The sequence below is a fragment of the Triturus cristatus genome, chromosome 10, assembly GCF_964204655.1.
Source record: "Triturus cristatus chromosome 10, aTriCri1.1, whole genome shotgun sequence".
In the NCBI taxonomy this organism is placed as follows: domain Eukaryota; kingdom Metazoa; phylum Chordata; class Amphibia; order Caudata; family Salamandridae; genus Triturus; species Triturus cristatus.
Window position 1 is genome coordinate 527,683,560 of NC_140593.1, and position 19,850 is coordinate 527,703,409.

At 41.2% G+C, this 19,850-nt stretch overlaps 2 protein-coding genes across 6 annotated transcripts in view; one reads left to right on the forward strand and one right to left on the reverse strand.

The window, feature by feature from the left end:
- Positions 1-19,850, forward strand: part of LOC146789683 (uncharacterized) — a 678,567-nt gene that overhangs the window by 570,847 nt on the left and 87,870 nt on the right. The gene's annotated exons all lie outside the window — the stretch shown is intronic.
- DPP6 (dipeptidyl peptidase like 6) overlaps positions 1-19,850 on the reverse strand; it is a 2,129,336-nt gene that overhangs the window by 35,579 nt on the left and 2,073,907 nt on the right. For all 4 annotated transcript variants that reach the window (XM_085631994.1, XM_085631993.1, XM_085631995.1 and 1 more), the window contains exons 20-21: positions 15,207-15,401; positions 2,241-2,295 (exon numbers count right to left, since the gene is read on the reverse strand). In XM_085631994.1, coding sequence (XP_085488120.1) covers positions 2,241-2,295; positions 15,207-15,401 — 250 coding nt within the window. The remainder of the gene's footprint in view (positions 1-2,240; positions 2,296-15,206; positions 15,402-19,850) is intronic.

Sequence of the window (19,850 nt, forward strand, 5' to 3'; positions counted from 1 at the left end):
TTACCTGTAAATCAACCAACTGCATTTGAACCTGCATTCAACTGTAATTCACTGCATAAAGATTGCAAAGTATTATTTCACTTACCTGCGCCAGGCCTGGCTCTAGAAATAAAATAACTAAAAATATTTTTTATACATACAAATTGGTCTGAGTTCAGTCTATGAGTGCGTGACATCATTTCTTGCCTCAGTCTGTAAAATAAATGCTTAACACTACCCTCTGATATAGCCTTAATGCTTGCCCACACTATCACAAATAGAGAATAAGGTGCTATCAACTTTTACCTCTGCCTACCTTTGGGGTGCCACTGGACTCTGTGCACACTATACCTTACTTTGGTATAGTATATACAGAGCCAGCTTTCTACAATTGGCAATTATCCGTTGTGCTTAGGGAAACAATATATCGCTTGTATTGTTGATACAATATGTAATAATGTCAGTAGGCCTGATCTGCGCATAGTTTCCGAACTACATACCTCTTCATTGGTTGAAATAGGCATGTATTGAGGATATCCTTGTTTGAGTACAAGTTCAAGTCTGGATTTACTTGTGCACTGGGACCTTCATCTAGGGAACACATTATGCAGAAAATGCAGTTTGGGAGGAGTTCCAGTTGATTTTCCCATATTATAAATACTTTTATTTTGGTGAGTAATATTTAGTCCTGCGAGTATTAAAATACTTTACTGTTTTAGGAGAAAAATCACTAACATGACAATGATTTAATGAATGCTATTTTGCGCACTGATGAGTTACTATCTCGCAGCACATCCCTTAGTCAGACTGAAACTGTTCTGCCCCGCCACCTGGGAGTAAAGTGCTAAAAGTGGAACGTTGTCCCCAGATCAAGTATCCAAAACACAGGTGCACCAGGACACGAGATGACAGACCTGAGTTGACACAATGGAGCCCCAGTAATCTCTGATTGTCCTTGAGCAACCCAGGGGCACCTCCTCCTCTAAGGAGGAGAAGCGTTGCCCTCCTGCTCTCTGAGCAGTGAAAAAAGGAAAAAATAAAATGATAAAAACGTTGTTCTTATTTAATTTTTTGAAGCTATGGGGCTAGGTTAGGGCGGGGCTGCTGTCACAGGGGGAGGAGTGGAGGGCACACTCTAAGTGCGCATGACTGTTTGGCCTTCCGTCTTGGGCTTGCCAAACCGTCATGCGGACTTTGCTTGTTCACCACCAGGTGGGGAACATACACAGGCTCCCAGGCCCTGCCTGAGCGCCGAACCACAGCGCTCAGACCAATCACAACACTGATTGGCTAGGGGATCCTGTGTGCTGCTTGCTTCTGCAACTCACTAGGAAGACGAGAGATGGCGGCCGTAAAAAGGTAACTTGTTTTCATTGTATACTTTGTTTTTTTGACCCCCCCCCCCTACCTTCCCTCTCCCTACAGCCTCGCCAACCCCGTTCCCTGCGTGCTGCCACTGGAGCACCCCCCCCAACTGTGATTTACCATAATGGAGCTCAACAAACTTGAGGAAGTTTGGGTTTATCATAACACACTTTTATCAAATTTTCCACTTAAAACTCTTAAGAACCGATGCCATATAGATGAAAACATATAATGAACTTGTTTTGCTGTATGATTTCAGCATAACCGCTTGTTTCTTCAGTGATCACTCTCTGCCTAGGTCAAGATAGTTTAGTGTTAAGAAATGCTTTCAGACCTGAGAAAGAAATACAAACACGTATGCACTTGGAAAGTGGATTTTCAATTTGAAGCTGTGCACACAAGAATAAAATATAACATGTTTTGTATACCATACCACGTGTCCAATACACTGCTCCTGAGACGTTGAAAGCGTCTCTGAGCATTTTGTCTCTCCTTTCACTTGGACATTGATAAAAAAAAAACGAGCAGGATGCATCTTAGAAATGTTCAATTATATATCTAGACCCGAACAGAGGCCACATTCTATGTTGGCCATTATAGATATTATTCTTTATCTTAGTGCAGAGTTTTTGTTGCTTTTGATCGGCTATGCAACTTGTCATATGCGTCTTCTCCAATCGGGTGTGTGTATTGGCTCCATCTACCATTTAGTAACTAATGCCATCACCCACTATGGAAATAGCCCAAAATGCACAACTTCTATTGTATTGATTTTATGACAGCATTACTGGTTGAAATGTTTCAACTATTTAAAAACAAGATAAAATAAATACAAATGAAATAAAAATGGTATTCTACGTACACAATAGCAAGACACAGCAAACATCAATTATTACCTTTCCAAAAACACCAATTCGCTGCTTGTCCACGTACTGCTCTTTTAACATTGAGCTGAGAAATCAAAGAGAAATATTCGTTATTAAAGTACATTCAATTTTACAATTGTAACAGCTGTTGTTAAGTTGAAAGTGGATAATGTTTCAACAGACACTGTTGTCTCTCGCACCTGTATCCATTTATGATTTGCAGCGGGCTTGTCACCGTGGAAGCCACAATTCAATATGTACGCTGAGTGACAATACACATCAACAACAGCACACCTGGGACCGTATTATACATAGTGCCCCCGGGGCTCAACGGGCGCCTATGCCCCCGGGGCATAATAGTATCACAGAAGGGGCCGCAGATCATTTTCCTATATAATACCTTACCTAGTCCTGCCATCATGTCAAGTTTTTTTTTAGCTGACAGCAACTGTGTAAGAAAATCCTACTATTAAACACGCAAACAAATTGCAGATAGCCTTGGATGATGTTGGAACCTAAACATTATAAGTTTAGCTGAATATTTCAAAAGGTAAATTAAATATTTTAAGAAAGTGAAGACGAAATAAAACTGCCTATAAGAGTGAAAAAAATCATATCAAATTAAGGAATACAACGTTTTTAATTTCGCATGGGGTACTACTGATTTGTCTTCTATAAAGATGAAATGTTAGTTAAAATAGTATGAAGATACACAAAGCAACTAAATAACCAGTAAGGAATAAGAGGACATTTCATAAATTGTGGTTATCCAGTGAGGAAGATGAGATGTTTGCTTTTGATTGAAAGCAACGCTTAAGAAGCAAAATTAAATCAAATAGAAAATCAAATAGAAAGCCTAAATGTTTTTATGTATAATACAATTAAATCACTAACATTTTAGGGGATGTAAAGTCTCCTGTTCACAGACTCGAGCCATAATTCATACCGCAAATCCAAACGATGATTCTCACTTCATGTTTTTCAAGCTGTAAAGTCTTCTGATTTTATTTCTTCGAAGTGCAATCTGCTAAAACTAGATGTTACTTGAAGTATGACTTACACTGAATGCTGGATGTCAAAAAGTAGGTTATTAATTTGTGAATGGAGGACCCTTACCAACTAAATGAACATACCACGGTTATGCCTCAACTCTAGACTAAAAGAGCCTCTGCTCAGCAAATGGCAATTATGGACAATCAGCAGTCAATTCACCAGAGAAATATGTGTTAAATAAAAAATACTAACACTAAAATACAATTCCCAAAGCAATATAGAAAATAGATCAAATGTCCCATGAAAAAATGCACCAAAACAGATGAGGAGTTGGACATGCACATTCTTGAAGTGTCTAGAAAAATGAAAGCATAAAGTAAAGTCTCAGTTGACTGTTGACCAGGTCCTCTAGGCATGATTATAGGTTCAGTGAAAGGGAGCAGAGGTCAGCGAAACAAGCAGACTCCTCAGAAATAGCTTTTACCCCACAACTTTGTCTACTTTTTAGGAGGTGAAATACTTTAGCTGGACAAGGTCTAGGCTGAGGCTAGAGAGGGCTCCTGGAAGTCAAATACTTCATGGTCTTGCCCATGCTGAAGCTGTTAGTTTTGTCACCAAACATTTCCAGATGGCCCAAGCTAGATTTTGTAGCTGCCAAGCATGTTTCGCTGCTAGGATAGGTTTGCTGTCTTACCCTAGGACACAATTTTACTTTCAGCGTTTTTTCACTCTCAAAATCCACCAGTGGGAAAAAGCTGAAAGCTGCAGGAAGCAGGGCTCAGTGGCACTGAGTACCTTTACTGCACGTTCCTGCTGAACAAGTTTCCCACATGGCAAACACGCTCTACGTTTTGTGCCTATGGAGCAGGCAACCAAGAGGTGAACCATTTGACCTTCGGGCGCAGTTCCTGTCCCTGACTGCTAACAGGAGTTCCTGTGCTATTTTCTCACACCAAGGTCTTCATTTTTCATATGCACTCTTCCCCGGTCTAGGAACACCTTGAGGAAGAGACTGTTGTGAGGTGCTTGCCTTATCACAAGCAATAGCCAGTGGTTGGAAATTGTTCTACCCCCAATACTGCCTCCTCTCTCCCCTAACTCTAACCTCCTTTTGCAGCACTACCCCCTTGCTTTAGTGTAAAAAGTACCCAAAGCCGTAAATCCAATATGGCTTTCCCTTCCTACCATCAGAAGGGGCTCGGTCTCTCCCTTAGCTCCTCTTCTACTCAAATGAGGCATAAATCAGTGTGGCAGGATCAACAACTGTTTATTTCCTCCTGTTGGTACTTGAGCACATAATTAATTGATATGCGGTATTCCAATTTCATTATTAAGCCACGCAAGGCCACCTTGCGTTGCCCTGCGTGGCGTTCTCCTGCATGACTTGAGAAATCTGGAGCAACGCAAGGCAGGGCAAATCGCTGCCTTGTTTAATGTACCCCAGTGGCTTTCAATGGGTGAAGTGTGGCGGTTCCCATGGATCCACTCGTGGATTTTTGCGCATTTATAGATTTACCATTAGTGGTAGACCTGGGAATGCGTCAAAAAGCGAAGTCTTCTCAGGTGAGGAGTAATGAGGAGAAATATCTTTATTTCTACTTGTTACTTCCTGCAGCATACTCAGAAAGAGGAATATTCCTCTCCGTATTGTTTTTGTGCAGGAGGTGCCCCATACTGCACAAAAACAATCCTGCCGACAACGCAGGCACCCTTGCAACATGACAGAAGGGTGCCTGCAATGGCGATAGGCAGCCAAAAGTAATAGGAAAGGACAAGAATGTGCCATATAATGGTAAATACCCTTTCCCTTTCATGCAGCGTAGCAAGGTGACTTACTGCATTGTGTGAAAGATTGATACATCGTCCCAATTTGTCATTTACTATACTGACAATCTAATAGTTATGGATTAGCTTACTAACTAGTATTAATAATTGTTCAATGCCGTAAAAATGTTACTAGAAGAATACAAAAGTGAGGATATGTGGGCTTCATTGTAGGAAAGAAATGTAACTTTGTTGCATGAGAAATTAAATAAAACAGAGGCTCATGCTTGCCTCATGCAGGGCTCAAGTGTTGCTGACAAACTCATAACTAGATTTGAAAGAGAACTTTTGTATCTCTAGACTGCGTTGGAAGAATAACTTGTTGAATATCCAGACACTTCACCTGTTCACGGGGATGAAATAGGTGATGAAAATAAACCCTTATTTTGGGAACATAACATTTGGTGGACAAAGAGGATCATAGCACATGTATGCTAGGTATGGATAATAGAACATGCTATTTACATTTCTCAACTCTGCTCTGAAAGCTCTGAAAAAGCTTAGGTTGGTCGAACGCATCAAAATATGTACTATAAGGAGAGGTATTGACATAGTGTAATTTTTGTGAAAGGACTGTTGGGAGTCTTTATTAAACCAGGTTTAACAGAATGTATTTGGCCAACTATACGTTTCTGCAGATTTAACATGACAACCCAATGAGTGAACAGACCTTGACTGAATAGTGGTAATACAAGATATGTAGGATGCTAAAGGCAATATATAAAATATTTTACCAACATTGTTTTTACTTTCAGTAGAAGTAGAGTTTGACTACATAATTGTCTGATTTTTTGCACATTGTGCCAGGTGACTCTTTGCTCAGAATGATATGGATCATTTGGGTAACTATAAATGTTGCAGGTGCACCATTATATTTGGATGAGCCGATAGTCTTCATACAGGCCGGAATCAATATGTTTTTAAGTGCCTTTTAGTCGTAAGGAACATAGGGCCAGATGTACAAGCATTTCTTACAGTCAAACACAGTCCAATTTGGGGTTTGAAGCCATAACAATTTCTGACTTCTAATGCACAAATCTAATTTTAGGAGTCAGTAATCTTTTACTGACTCCTAAAACGGGACTGCAACCCTAAACGGATTTGGTAATTGGAAGAAGTGTATTATAGGAGTTCCTTTCAAATACTGAACAGTGTGACATGTATCAATGTTTTGTGAACAAAATCTGGTCTCAAAACATTGAAAAATTACAGACTTCTGAGTTGGAGTCTGTTAGACTTGGCATCTTTTGGCGTATTTCTCCTGAGTTTTTGCTCTCTGACATCCCGATTTTGACTCTATTTTTGCTGGTGTAATGATTCTGTGCACTTTTCTCACTGCTGATCAGTGGTAAAGTGCAAGTGCTCCTGTAGTAAAATGCGTTATGGATTAGTGTTTCCATGATTGGCCTATTTGATTTATGTGTCAGTCCCTAGTAAAGTGCACTGCGAGTGCCAGGACCCTTAAATCAAATGCTGTTGGTGGGCTGCAGCACTGGATTGTGCCACCCACGCAAACAGCCCGTAAAGTGTAACTGTGACCTGCCATTGCAGAGCCTGTGTGCAGCCTATGGCTGCCATGTCGCCTTGGCAAGTGCACACACTTGCCAGTCCCTAAACCTTCCCTTTTCTACATATAAGTCACCCTTAAGGTAGGCCCAAGGCACCCCTGTGGGCAGGGTGCATTGTATGTGAAAGGTAGGACATGCCATGGTGTGTGTGGCATGTCCTTATAGTGAATTACAGCCAACTTCGTTTTTCACTAGTGCAAGGCTACCTGTTCCCCATAGGCCAGAATGGGCAGTTTGATTATAACATCCTATAATCCTAACTGACCCAGGGAACATGGTAGAAATTCGAGTTTAGTATGCCTGAACTCAGAATGATAAAATACATCTTTTAGTGAAGATGGTTTTAACATTCTGTGTTTGAAAATACCACTTTTAGAAAGTAGGTATTTTCTCACCTAACCATCCAGCCTGCCTCTGCTAGCTTGTGTATTGTCTGTCTGGTTTGTGAGTGGCAGGGGCTGTGGGGAGACTCCAGGAGACAGGGTGAGTCAGCACAGGGCTGATTATACCTATCTGCATGTAGATGGGTGGGAGGAGTAGCACCTGGGTCTGAATAGGGCTGTGCCTGCCTTTCACAATGCTGGCTCCACATCCTGTGGTGCGTCTGAGGACCCTGGCCCACACTGACAAAGAAAGAAGGTGCACACTGCCAGAATGCACCCAGAACTGGTTTGAACTAGGTACAGGATCCTCTGCCTGCAGAGGACAAAGGATTTGCTAGTATACATATTGGGGCCCAGACCCCAAGATTTCAGAACTCTTTTGGATCAAGAAGACTGCCAAGAAGAAGAGCTGGAGAAGCTGTGAGGAGGAACTACCACTTTGCTGTGTGCTTTGCTGTATTGGCCTGCAGTGGCTGCTTTTGTCTTGGGCAGTGAAAGGACTGGACTGAACTTTCTGCAATCTACTTTTGTGAGTTTCTCCAAGGGCTTGAGGTAGAGCTTGCCCCCTGTTCAAGAAGTCTCAGGAACAGCAAAGACTTCAAGCTCAACGCCATCTACGACGCCGCTGCTGACTCCGTGTCCTGAAGGCAAAGCTGCACCGTGACCCTGGTCTCACAGATGATGCCTGCTGATGCCTCCACCGAGCCGCTGCTCGCACCGCTACCTGTGGGCACCGCACCGCCTTGCTTCATGATGACATCTTGGTATCCCTGACACCGCAGCTCCATAACGGAATCGACGCCGCTGCTTGCACCGTGGTTCGAGGGCACCACTCGTAGAGTTACACGACACACTATCCTCATCCTGAACCCCAGCCTTGGCCTACCGATGCCGGTGCCATCGACTCCAGTTCGTCAGCCAACGACAGCGCTTCAGCCACAACGACGACGCTGCTTGCACCCTGACCTGCCAGCACCATGACGAGCACTGCCTTCATCTCACACCACGACCCTGGTCTCACCAACAACGCCATCTGACGCCGCCACCGAGCCGCTTCTCGTACCGTGACCTGAAGGCACCGCACGCCACTGCACTTCGCACCGCAGCACTCGATGCTGGCTGACACCAGCGCTCCTAACTTCAACAAAGAGGAGTTCGATCTGCAACGCGTGTGACTTCGAGGGCCCAGACGACTCCTGCACTGACCTCCGGAACCGACGCCTGCTGATGCCGTGTGTTCGGAAGCTCAACGAGAGGTCATCGACGCCCTGCATTTCTGAAAGGGTACTGTTTGCTGGTCTTCCTGACACCGTAGCTTGCCCGGGACGCCGAGCTCAGCCAGAACTGTTTGGATCTGTTTCCTCATGATGCTGTGATAAACCCGGATGGAGCTATCAACATCAAGGGACTGTTTTAGAAGGTTATTTCGATAACTGAAGACTTTTAAGTACTGTATTGTGGATTTTTAGCGTTTTTGGCCTTGTCTTAAGTATATAAAAATATTGGATATTTTTCTAAACTGGTGTGGTGTCCTTTTGTACTGCTTACACTGTATTACTGTTGGTTATGTGCAAATGCTTTACACACTGCCTCTAAGATAAACCTGATTGCTCATGCCAAGCTACCAAGGGGGTGAGCAGGGGTTATTTTAGGAGTGTAACTCCCTTATCCTGACTAGGAAGAAGGGTCCCTATTTGGACAAAAGTGCAAACACTTGCCAACTAGAGACCCCCATTTCTAACAGAATCTTCTCAAAATTGAAGGGGGTCCACTTGGGATCCTTTCCTCTTTGTGAATGCGAAAAATAGTTTGTGAGAGAGTCGGCAAAGGTCCAATTCACCACTCCCAACTTTCAAGCTAAATTTAAAAAAAACAAGTTTACTTTGATGAAAGGCAATCACTGACGTGGTGGCCTGCTGACCATTTCAGGCCACCATCACTGTGATGGCTATCAACTGGATTGAGTAGTTGGTTTATGACCCACTCAAGTTCAGTATTTTATGAATCAACCTAGATTGGTGCAATTTTCAATGGGATCACTGCATCTTCTTGAATTCATAAGAAACAGGAAATTAGCTAACTAAATTTCTGTTTAAATATTTTTCATTTAGAGCTGGCTTTGAGCCCTTTTTCCTTTAATCGGTCTAATTTTAAATCAAATGTCATAGTGTGTGATTACTCTGGAGAAGCCATAAGTTGTTATGTGTAATTGTAAGGTGCAATCTCAACCGCAAGTGTATGCTGGTGCTGAGCAGATGTGTGTGCCTAGTCTTGCTTATGGACAGTTTGTTAATTGAAAAGTGAGGTCTTCAGCTTGTTGCAAATCTTAGGAGAGAAAGAAGCTTTGATATGGAGTGGGAGGATGTTCCACACTTAAGGGGCAATGTCAGAGAATGCCCGCCCTCCTGATCTGGTTCTGTGTATGTGTGGAATGAGTGCAGTAGGGGTACTTTGGAGTGGAGTTGTCTGGGTGACTGATAGCAGGAGATGCAACTGTTACAGGCAGATGGGGTCTAAGTTGTGTAGTGCCTTGAATGTGTATGTAAGGCATATGAAATGAGAGCGTTTGTGTATCTGGAGCTAGGTGAGCACCCTGAGGTGTAGTTCTTAATGTGCCTTTCTAATGCAGTTACTTTTTCAGCCACAATACGATAAATAAAACTGAAAGGAAGAATTAAAGTGAATGCTCACGAAAAATTATGTTGACCATAAATTTAATATCGGGATTTCCTCACATGTTATCTAATGAAGATAAGAATGGACTGTACTTTTGTGCATGTTTATGCAAATCCTTATACAGTTAGAAACCAGAAAAACACATACTGACTCCATGTGTATTTATGTAATGTAAGTGGTAAATCTGTCTATAATTATTCCCTGTTTGTGCATCATGTTAGACATAGAGCATGAGTTCAACATTTGCATCTTTCCATGGATTATTTCTTTATTATGGGCGATACAGAGAAAAAATCTATTTGGATCAGCTCTTTTCCTCCTCCCACTCTCCACTGGGGTAGCCGTGCTGGCAGGCCTCTGGATCAGTTGCAGGTTTTCATTAGCCCATTTCATTTACAGTTATTTGTTGCAATGTTGTAAGGTGAAGATCAGCACCCAGGGGTCTCACAAATGTATGTTCAGCAGAAACTGTGTGTACAACAGCGGAGGCTAACTCCCTCTCTTTTCTGGAAATGGGCCTGTTATCGAAATTGCTGTAATTTTTTTAAAGAGTAAGTCCTTTCCTGCGATTCTTCAAACCTAATAGTGCTAATGTCTTTTAAAGCAATCCTGCTTTGGGGACCTTTCAGAATGAAATGTATTTCTTGGCAGAGCTATTTTGAAAATCATGTGACATTTCCCCAGGAAGAAATATGAGTGACAGCTGCCTTGTAATCACCACCAGCTAATGCTTAATTTGTGCCAGGAGGCAGGAGCACTCATTTTTGGGGGCTGAGACTTATTTTTCTCCATCAGACTTTGACTCATAGCAAGGGAGGGAAAGGCAGAAATGGGAAAATAAAAGAGGAACAAAAAGACTGGAAAACAGAGACAACGGCCCTCATTACGATGTTGGTCGGATTGCCACCGACAGGCCGTCAGCGGCGGTTCGACTAACAGACAGCCCTGTGATCCAACTGGCGGATTTCAAACCTGGCAGTCAGAGCACAAGCTGTTGGAGGGAAGACCGCTGCATCTGCCGAGATCATAGATCCTGACAGAGCGGCAGTCGGAATAGCTATCTCTGAATTGCGGCAGTGTCAAGGTAGGTACCACCATCGGTATTACGGTGTCCCTTTCCCTTAGCCTTATCATAACGATCTCACCGCCATGAAAAGTCTGTCAGAAAGGGACTTTGCAGGCCCCAAACAGAGCCCCGTCCCTCGTGGGCCACTGCAAATTTGCCATGGGGGCACATGCAGTAACCCCCTCACATCCATGCACCGCACGCATGGTGCCTGGCACACGGTGCATGGATATGCACAAAGTGCTCTTTTACATGGATGCTTGTGATGTGGCCCTTTGACTGGGCCACAGCACAAGCTGCAATGTAAAAGAGCACCTTCCAACCCCCAACACAGCTGTCCGATCCTAATTTGTCAATTGGATCACCAACTGCTTGACAGGTGGTCTACTGACCGGCATGGTAGCGGTTGGCGGTCTTACCGCCGACAACTTAATGAGGTCCAAAGAGAGGACGCATGGGTGAATAAGCACCTGTAATTGAGTTAAAGTGATAGCCAGTGCCGGGTATTAGTGGAATGATGCATGAGGTTGAGGTGAAATCATAACTAAGCAGTCTTTGTATCAAAAACCAAGGCATTCGGCAGCAGGCTTATATTAAAAAAAAAACTTTCGGCACCTACATTTAATACAAGTAATTAATGTATTATCAATTAATTATTCGTTCATTAATTTATTTTTGTTCACACAAACTTAGCTCAGCTTTGTAAAAGTATTAGTGGTGACCTGATGTTCCCAGACATTCCTAAATGTGTAGTTTTGGGGCCTCACAATTGCTGTAGCTACTGTAAGAGTGTAAATTCTCTCAGGAAACATTCAGCAGTATAGGGAAGCGAACCATTGAGCCTTCTCGGGGTGGAGTAAATATTGCTCACTTGTAGCCTTGGCAGTGGATACCCTATCTGGGCAGTCTTAGGGCACCTGGACCTAAGAAACCTCCTTTCAACTTCAGATTCTTTGGATCAGGGATGGCTTTAGGTTTGGTGGCGACCGATGCGGCATTCTTTGTTTGCGCTCCTCAATGACTTCCTTCTAAACAGATTACTGCACTATAACACTTCAAGGATGTACTTCGTCTAACCATAACCTGTCTCATATGTATTTAATTTCTTTTATAGCTCTAATCATATCTGCTTAGGGTGTTAGAACACTTAACATTTACATCTCTCTCACACACACAAACTCTCTCTCACACACACACACACACTACAGAGAGAAAGTCGACCATGCAAATGTGACAATCAATGTATAGGAATTGTTCCATAAGACAATGAGGACCACAAGGTGTAGGAGTCACATGTGGTAAACACTACATTTTAAGAGTGCTCGTTCTGAAGAAGCACAACCCCAGGCTTTAAAAAGTAACACAGTGGTTGGCTGTACTAATAAGAATGCATTTGTAGCCTAAAACACCCTTTTTACCAACTTTAGGATAACAAAAGACTGAAAAAAAACATAAGGCTCTAAACGTATACCTTAGAGTTTGCCTGCATCTCTTTGATGTCAGTCTATAGCTGACTGTGTTACAGTGAGAGGATTGTAACTTTTGAACTACACAGAATACAGATCTATGATCTATATATAACACGTGCTTTGCAGGAGGCACATTAACCCTCTGTCCTACTTTCTGATGAGTCAATTTCTCCATCAGGTATATTAATCACCAGATTTACATTGACATATTTATTATTGCTTGAAAATTATTGGTCACACACGGACCTCTGCAGCAGGTGCTTGTAACGCCAAAAAATATTACAAAATGCAGCGCCCCCTGATCTCAGCGCCCAATAACATTGTTGCTTCCGTGGAGGTCATTATGTATTTCTTGAAATGAGGTAACCTGGCGTGTGAAGCAAGGGACATAGAAAAAAGTGCGCTTACTTTTTGGCAGTGAAGTTGACTTGCGGTTGAGTCACTCTCATAAAATCTTGCAGGCAATGTACTGAGCTTATCAATTTTCTCTTGGAGTCCGTTCTTTCACTTTATTGAATTTGGCCTCAAACCCCTCTTTAAATGCCCTGTCTCCCGCTGCAGAGCTTCATTCAGTAGGCATCCCCCTTCCACTTGTATACATATCTAAAACTGATTAAATATGGTTGGTGGTATGTGGACCATTCAAATATATATGGGGGGGGGGTGCGGGTATTGCTCGTTACTCCAATGACAGCCAGCTTTTTAGAATTTTAGGGTAAGGTGAGATATTAACATAAACCCCCTCCTTGGGAGAGTAGTTCCTGAAACTAGAATGATAGGGCTTTCCATGGGGGTAATGAGGCAGCTTAGAACTGATGTAATATATATAAATAAAATAATATTTGAATGGCTGCAGTAGTGACGTTGGAGCAGTCGTGGCCGGTGCTGGTAAGTGCAGTGAACAAGTGAGAGGGGCAGGGTAGTGTTAGTGACAGACGACGGAATAGGCAAAATAAATAAAACCACTTACCTTGCGTTCGCCGCATTAAGTGGTTTTATTTATTTTATTCCATCATCTGTCACTCCCACCACCTGCCACGCCTCTTCACCATGCTTACCTGCACCAGCTGCCACTGTGTTGGAGCTTACTTTGCTGCGCAAAGTTAGACTATTCACATGACTCTTGGTCCAACTTCCCTTATCCATTCTCAAGTATGTTTAGCCTATAATTGGAATACATTAATATTGAGATACATAAAAATGCATAGTATAGAGTGGTATGTGGATAGCTTAGAAAAGGAACACACCACTAAAAAATGGACTTGATGGCCTGCTTTAAAAATTCCCCTGCATGTCCTCAGTTAAAAGAATGAATATTAACTGAGGCAGTATTGACAGCATTTACCTGACCAACTATCTTCTGTGGTACCAACACTGAACATGTCAAGCAAACATGGAACCATTTTCTTGTCTGCAGCCTTTTGGTTCTGCCACAATTCACAGCAGCTTCCAGTGCCACACAAAAGTTTTCAGAAAGGATACAGCTAGGTGGGGAAATGGGAAAACTATTGAATCTCTCATCATGCTGCAACAGGCCACATCTAATGCAGGAACTGTGGCGGCAACAATGACAACAGGCACTCACCAAGTCCTAATACATTCGACCCAAGCTAACGCTCAGCAAACAACATTACATCATATGTAAGCAGATATGAATATAGGGACATGGCCATATTCACTATGCTACTGCCTGCACTATATTCTGGATTATCATTATCCCTCTAAAAAATAATAATGCTGTAATCTTCAGAACTCAACACTACATGTGCACAGTTCTTCTGACAGAAGTTACTTCACTTTTATTGTGATAATCCCAGAAATTGGTCTCCTAAATTCTCCATGTACTCTTGAAAACAAAACATGTTCATGACCTAGATTTAGTTATTCTTTCAACAATGTCAGAAACAAATTTAAATATGTAGTTTTTTTTTCTTGCTTGATACAAAAGTACCTTCTGAAGTTCATCCATTAGGGTTATTGGCAACACCTGAGTAACTTGGAATACAATATTTAAACTGAGAAAGGTGATCAGTTAGCGTTTGCAAAGTGCTGCAAGTTATGTGCAATATCCATCATTCTCAAACTCTTTGATCTGTTTGAATTATAAATTATATTTTCAATGAAATCTGATTACTATTCAGTACATAGATCACAATGTGGCTAGTATGGCAAATACACAATTATGTGGAAAACATCACAGTCAGGGAAATGGAAACTTGCAGTGGCCCTTCTTATTCACTTTCTGATACTCACTAGCAGCATGAATGAGCAGATTGCCTCCTGACAGACTAAATTGGTATGACAATTTTTCACACTTAATCCAACTATGTCTCTCTCTGAGAGAGGGGTTCCTAGGTTGAAGCTCCTGCAGGAGCTGGGGGCTCAATCCTTGCTGACAGTGAGAAACACTGTTGTTGCTGAAACTGTACCATCCAGACATCCAAAGCTATAACGCCTCAATGCATTAAAGAATCCATTCTTCATTGGAAGGATTGACACTATGATTACGTCTGACTTTTGAAGAATCAATTCTTGTTGGGGTTTCCTTTGTGTATATCAAGAAATGTATGGGTTCACAATGGGTTGACTTCTTTTCAAGGCAGTTGATGCTTCTCAACCTCAACAGGCAGTGAGGATTAATTCAGAAAGCAGAATAAATTATGTTGTACATTTCAGACATTTTGTGGTGGAGGCATCCCACAGGAGAACACTTTGAGAGAATCAGAGTTCCTTAACCAGATTCCGACCATTCAATGACTAGTAGGCTTGAGACTTCAGAAACAGAATGGGCAGACATTGCTCCATCTTTGACAGTTTCTAAGATGATCTTACATTTGAAGCATTATTGGGAATTTACTGCATCAGTGCACATAAAAACCAATCACACACACTGTAGACGTTTGTTGCTTCTTTGCAGCTATTGGTCACCTGTCAAAAACAATTAGCTAATCAGTTCAGTATCTCTTGCATTCACACTGGCTACATCGGATATGGAAAGAGTTGGCCTTAGAAAGTACCTGAGTGCTTCTATTTGATCCTTCTCCTCCACCGATCCCAGCTTCTTTTTGACTTCATGTAAGAGCTTTGTGCCTTGGGAACCACTGCCACGGCCATCAAACTTCAGCACAATGCTGTTAAATGAGCTGACCAGCACTGTAATCCAGTCTACTTCAAACTTCTCTGTCACACTTTGGCTACCAGGAGTTCCATCCCTGGGGAAAGGTAAGTATGAGAGATCAAAGTCTGTCATTGAACAATTTCCAACTTCAGTGAAAACATTTACATTGTTCTCCGTTATCAACATGCAGAAGATTCTCTTACAAAATGCATCCATGATAATGATGAATATTGCATCTTAAAACCGGCATCATCCACCGTTTAGGGGGTAAATCACATTGCTTTTAATAACTAGAAAGCAGGGAAAACACAAACACGTGGAACAGAGAGGTTACCTGAAGCAAAATTGACCAAGGATATGGAAAGTCCTACAGCAAAGCAAATGCTTCAAATAGGTCCCAGTGTTGTCAGTGTCCATGGTCTAGTGTGGTAATTTCACCAGACCCATGGTGCCTTTACAACATAAGGAAGTTAAGGTAGATGCAGGCAAATGGAAGAATCAGTGTATGAAAGAGGTAATGCGGTATTTAAAATACCTCCAGTAGGGCCAAGTCTCTTGCTTTAGAGTAGAGCATCTGTTTAATTTTTGCATCAGATGGATTTTCAATAAAGTAGGTATTTTCAACATTTTACTTTTACCACACATTCTAAAACTCAGCACCAATAGTTTACCTATTTCATGTACGCTTACAAGGATACTTTCATAACTATACAGTTTGCATCTCTCTGCTCTGTTCCCTGCAGCAGGTATTGAAGAGACTTCTTAAGTTCCAAAATTACACGTTGAATACTATTTTAGATCAATGAAAAGAATAAACTTCGACCTGAAAACAATGGTAAATCACTATATGTATGCCCATCAGCCAAGGTAAACACAATTTGTTTATTGCCACAAAACAAATTGAGGGGGCAAGAGAAACTAAACAGAGATGCCCACTGCACTATATAATATTTCATATTGCTACTGAAACCCTAGCCATCGCAATAGGGCACCAGGTGAACTTTAGTGGTAATAAAATAAGTTCTGAAATATTCCTTTGTGTATTGTACGCAAATGGCATGCTTCTCACGTAATATATTCAATTATGTCTATTCTATAATTGCTTAATTTGTACAGAGATATGGCTGCTTGTTAGCGCATAAAATGAGCCCCTCTACATCTTTTATACTGTCCTCTTCCAAATTGGTCAGGAAACATATTCAGTCCTCTATTTCATTCAAATGGGAACCTAAACAACTATGGAATCATAACCACATGAAAGGTAAAATCAACAATCAGCACTAGTTTGGAGGAAGCATACCACGTCATAAATGCAAAATTAATTCTAGTACAGGCAATATTTGAAATGAAGTTTCCTGGTGAGACTAAATGCAATGACGATGACTGCACTATGCAAACTGTTGCAGCTCTTTCACCATTTGCATCTCCTATATAAAAACTGCATATACATATGTTTGGATGATTTAATTAAATAGTTTGTCTCTGCTCAATAAAACCCTGATACACACAGACAAGTTGAAGATCTGTTTTCTAAACTTGGCTTTGGTTTTTCACGCTTGAAAAACTATCACCATGAGTTTATCTCAAGCCCAGCAATGAATAATAGGTACTTCATTAGAAAATCCAAGATGGGTGTCCATTGCAAGGAAAGGTGTCAGAGATAACTGCTTAAGGGTCTGATTTAGATGTTGGCAGACGAGTTACTCAGTCACAACGGTGACAGATATCCCGTCCGCCGAAATATAAATCCCGTAGGATATAGTGGGATTTATATTTCGGTGGACGGGATATCCGTCACTGTTGTGACAGAGTAACTCGTCCACCAAGATCTAAATCAGGCCCTAGGTCTGTCAATCACCTCTGGTAGATGTAAATAATCAAAGTATGTAACTGACAGTATAATATCCAAAACATCAGAATTGGTCATGTGAAAAACACAGACTAATTGTGTTCCTGTATTCCAAAGTTGAGGTATGGGAAAACTCTCTTATCTAAATAACTGGAATACCGTTAATTGGGCATAAAGGATTTGTCTGGTTATATTTTCGTTGATCAAACTGTGTATGGTAATTCATTATTCACTTTGTGGAAACACACACAAAAAGTCAATTACTTCGCGATGACCTGACAAGCTGAAACAATTTCTTTCTACGATTCCACCTTCCTTGACAATTGCAAAAGATCTACCACAAAATATGGTTTATGAGATTGGACTAATGTCTTAATTTTCGTTCAAACTTGATAGAGAAGCACAGGAAAGATTGGGAAAAATACTTCAATTATCCCATTCTCTCAGCAATCTGACACACTAATGCTTGACATCAATACACAACACAAGTTTTAACATTCAAATGATATATTCACAACAAATGATTAGAATGAAATTCTATTAGACGCCAAGCAAAATGGTTGAGTTTCGCATTTCAGAAAAAGAAGGCTGTTGGAATTGTAAATGTCCAAAAGTAAATCTGGTAAGGAAGCTGTGCAAAAATTACAGAAGGGTGGGTTGAGGGTGCGATGAGGATACACTTAACAAAATTCCATGATATTTGTTTATCTGAGTCAGCAATCCTCTTCTACCATGACTGAGTTTCGGTCTAAGCAACATATTCCCCAAAAAGGTGGGATATGACACATGATAGGCCTAAGGATTTCAAAAAGGTATTACTTAACATTTGAAAGTCCTATGCATCTTTAAGATCAGATTCCTAGATCAATGAAATGATACAACTTACATTTGCTGAAAGTATTTTATAAGAAATAAAAGACGAAGATGAACTTTTAAGGAAACACAGGATTACTTTTTAGCCTAATATATCTAAATGTAAACTAGGCACAGCCAATATCTAGTCCAAACATGTCAGAAGATAGAAGAAAAAAAAGATATGAGAACATTTGGGAAACAAAATATTAGTATTGCTTCGAAATGTAGGTGCTTTATCTTTCTAACCTATTTTAACTCTAAATATGACTATAATAGTAGGTTAAAGTGTATATGGTTGAATAAGAATGCTCAATATAGCTAACAAACAGGCTCCTGGTTCAAACATTGTGACCTAAATAAGCACCATTCTACACTATCATACTATGCTTGCTGTACCCAAATGTAATTCAATATCAATTTAACTATAATCTCTTAATACCACTTTCATAATTCAAACAAATCAACCTTTTAAGTTTTAAAATATGCCTATCCAAAACTGCCAGCAAATCACATTATGTATTAAATTGTATGTAGCTGCATCAAAGAAATGACAAGACTCCCATCTGGTGATATTGTCCCAGCTTTACTTACATTTAGCACAATGCAGCAAGGCAAATTATTGTGCTGTGTAACGTCAAATAGAGAGAGAAGAAAGGCACCATATTTACTAATATATGGTGCATTCCTGACCTCTCTCTGCACTGACACGCTATGTGCTGCCTAGTGCCAATGAAGGCATCCTTGCACCACGGTGCAAGGGTACCTGCATTACAGGTAGCAAGGTTTTTGTGCATTAAAGGACATCTTCCTGCACAAAACAATCCTAAGAGGTTATTTCCTCTTTCTATGTATGCTGTAGAATGCATCACACACATAAAGAAGAAATAATGAGGAGAAATAAAGATATTTTTCCACGTTATGCCTCAGTTGGGATGGGGTATCATTTTGACGCATTCCTTGGTTTACTTGACTTAGTAGATCGGGGATGCACCAACAACCACAGGTAAGTGTATGGGAACACCCAGAGTCCACATATGCAACTCGTTCCCAATGAAGAGTGAAGCAATGCAGAGCCTTGCAGAGACTTGCATTACTCTAGATTAACTAAGCCACACAAGGTGGCTTTGCGTAGCTTAGTAAATCTGACTTACGGTCTTGAGTTGCTTTGCAACACCTTGCATGATAAGGGCAATTCAAGCCCTTAGTAAATCTGGGCCCCAGTTTTGGTTTTGCCATGGACTCATTTACTATTGTGTCAGATGACTGAAATGTAAACCAAGTGCCCAACATCTGTGTCTAATACTTTCTAAAAAGAGCATCCTTAAGGCTGTGAGCTGCGCTGAAATTACTATATACAAGTGGAAATATAATCCTTAGCTGAGTGATTATCAGCACACAACGACCAGGGGCGTAGCTTCAGGAAGGGTGTTTGGGGATGATACACACCCTAAAAAAAAATCTTTTGTAGTAAATAGTTGGGTAATGGTGCTTTTAGTCCGGTATCGTGAGGTGTCAGTTAGATTTCTCCCTGCATTTTTACAAGCACACACGGACAAAAACACACAAATACACACACTCTCTCCTTCGTCTCTGCCTTGAAACTTGGTTTGTTTGAAAACAATTGTGTTTTAAGTACCTATAACAATCCACACTTGTCTCTCTTTCCACTGCCTCCTAAGCCGCCCTCGTGTCCTACTTCTCATAATGTATTTTAACAAGATATGCCAGCGTGACTGTTGGGAAATCTGGATCCTATACCCCCCAATCTTACTGACCAAGCTACGCCCCTGGCAATGACCCAACACTGCTCACCACAATACTAGTAAAAAAGGTAGAGTT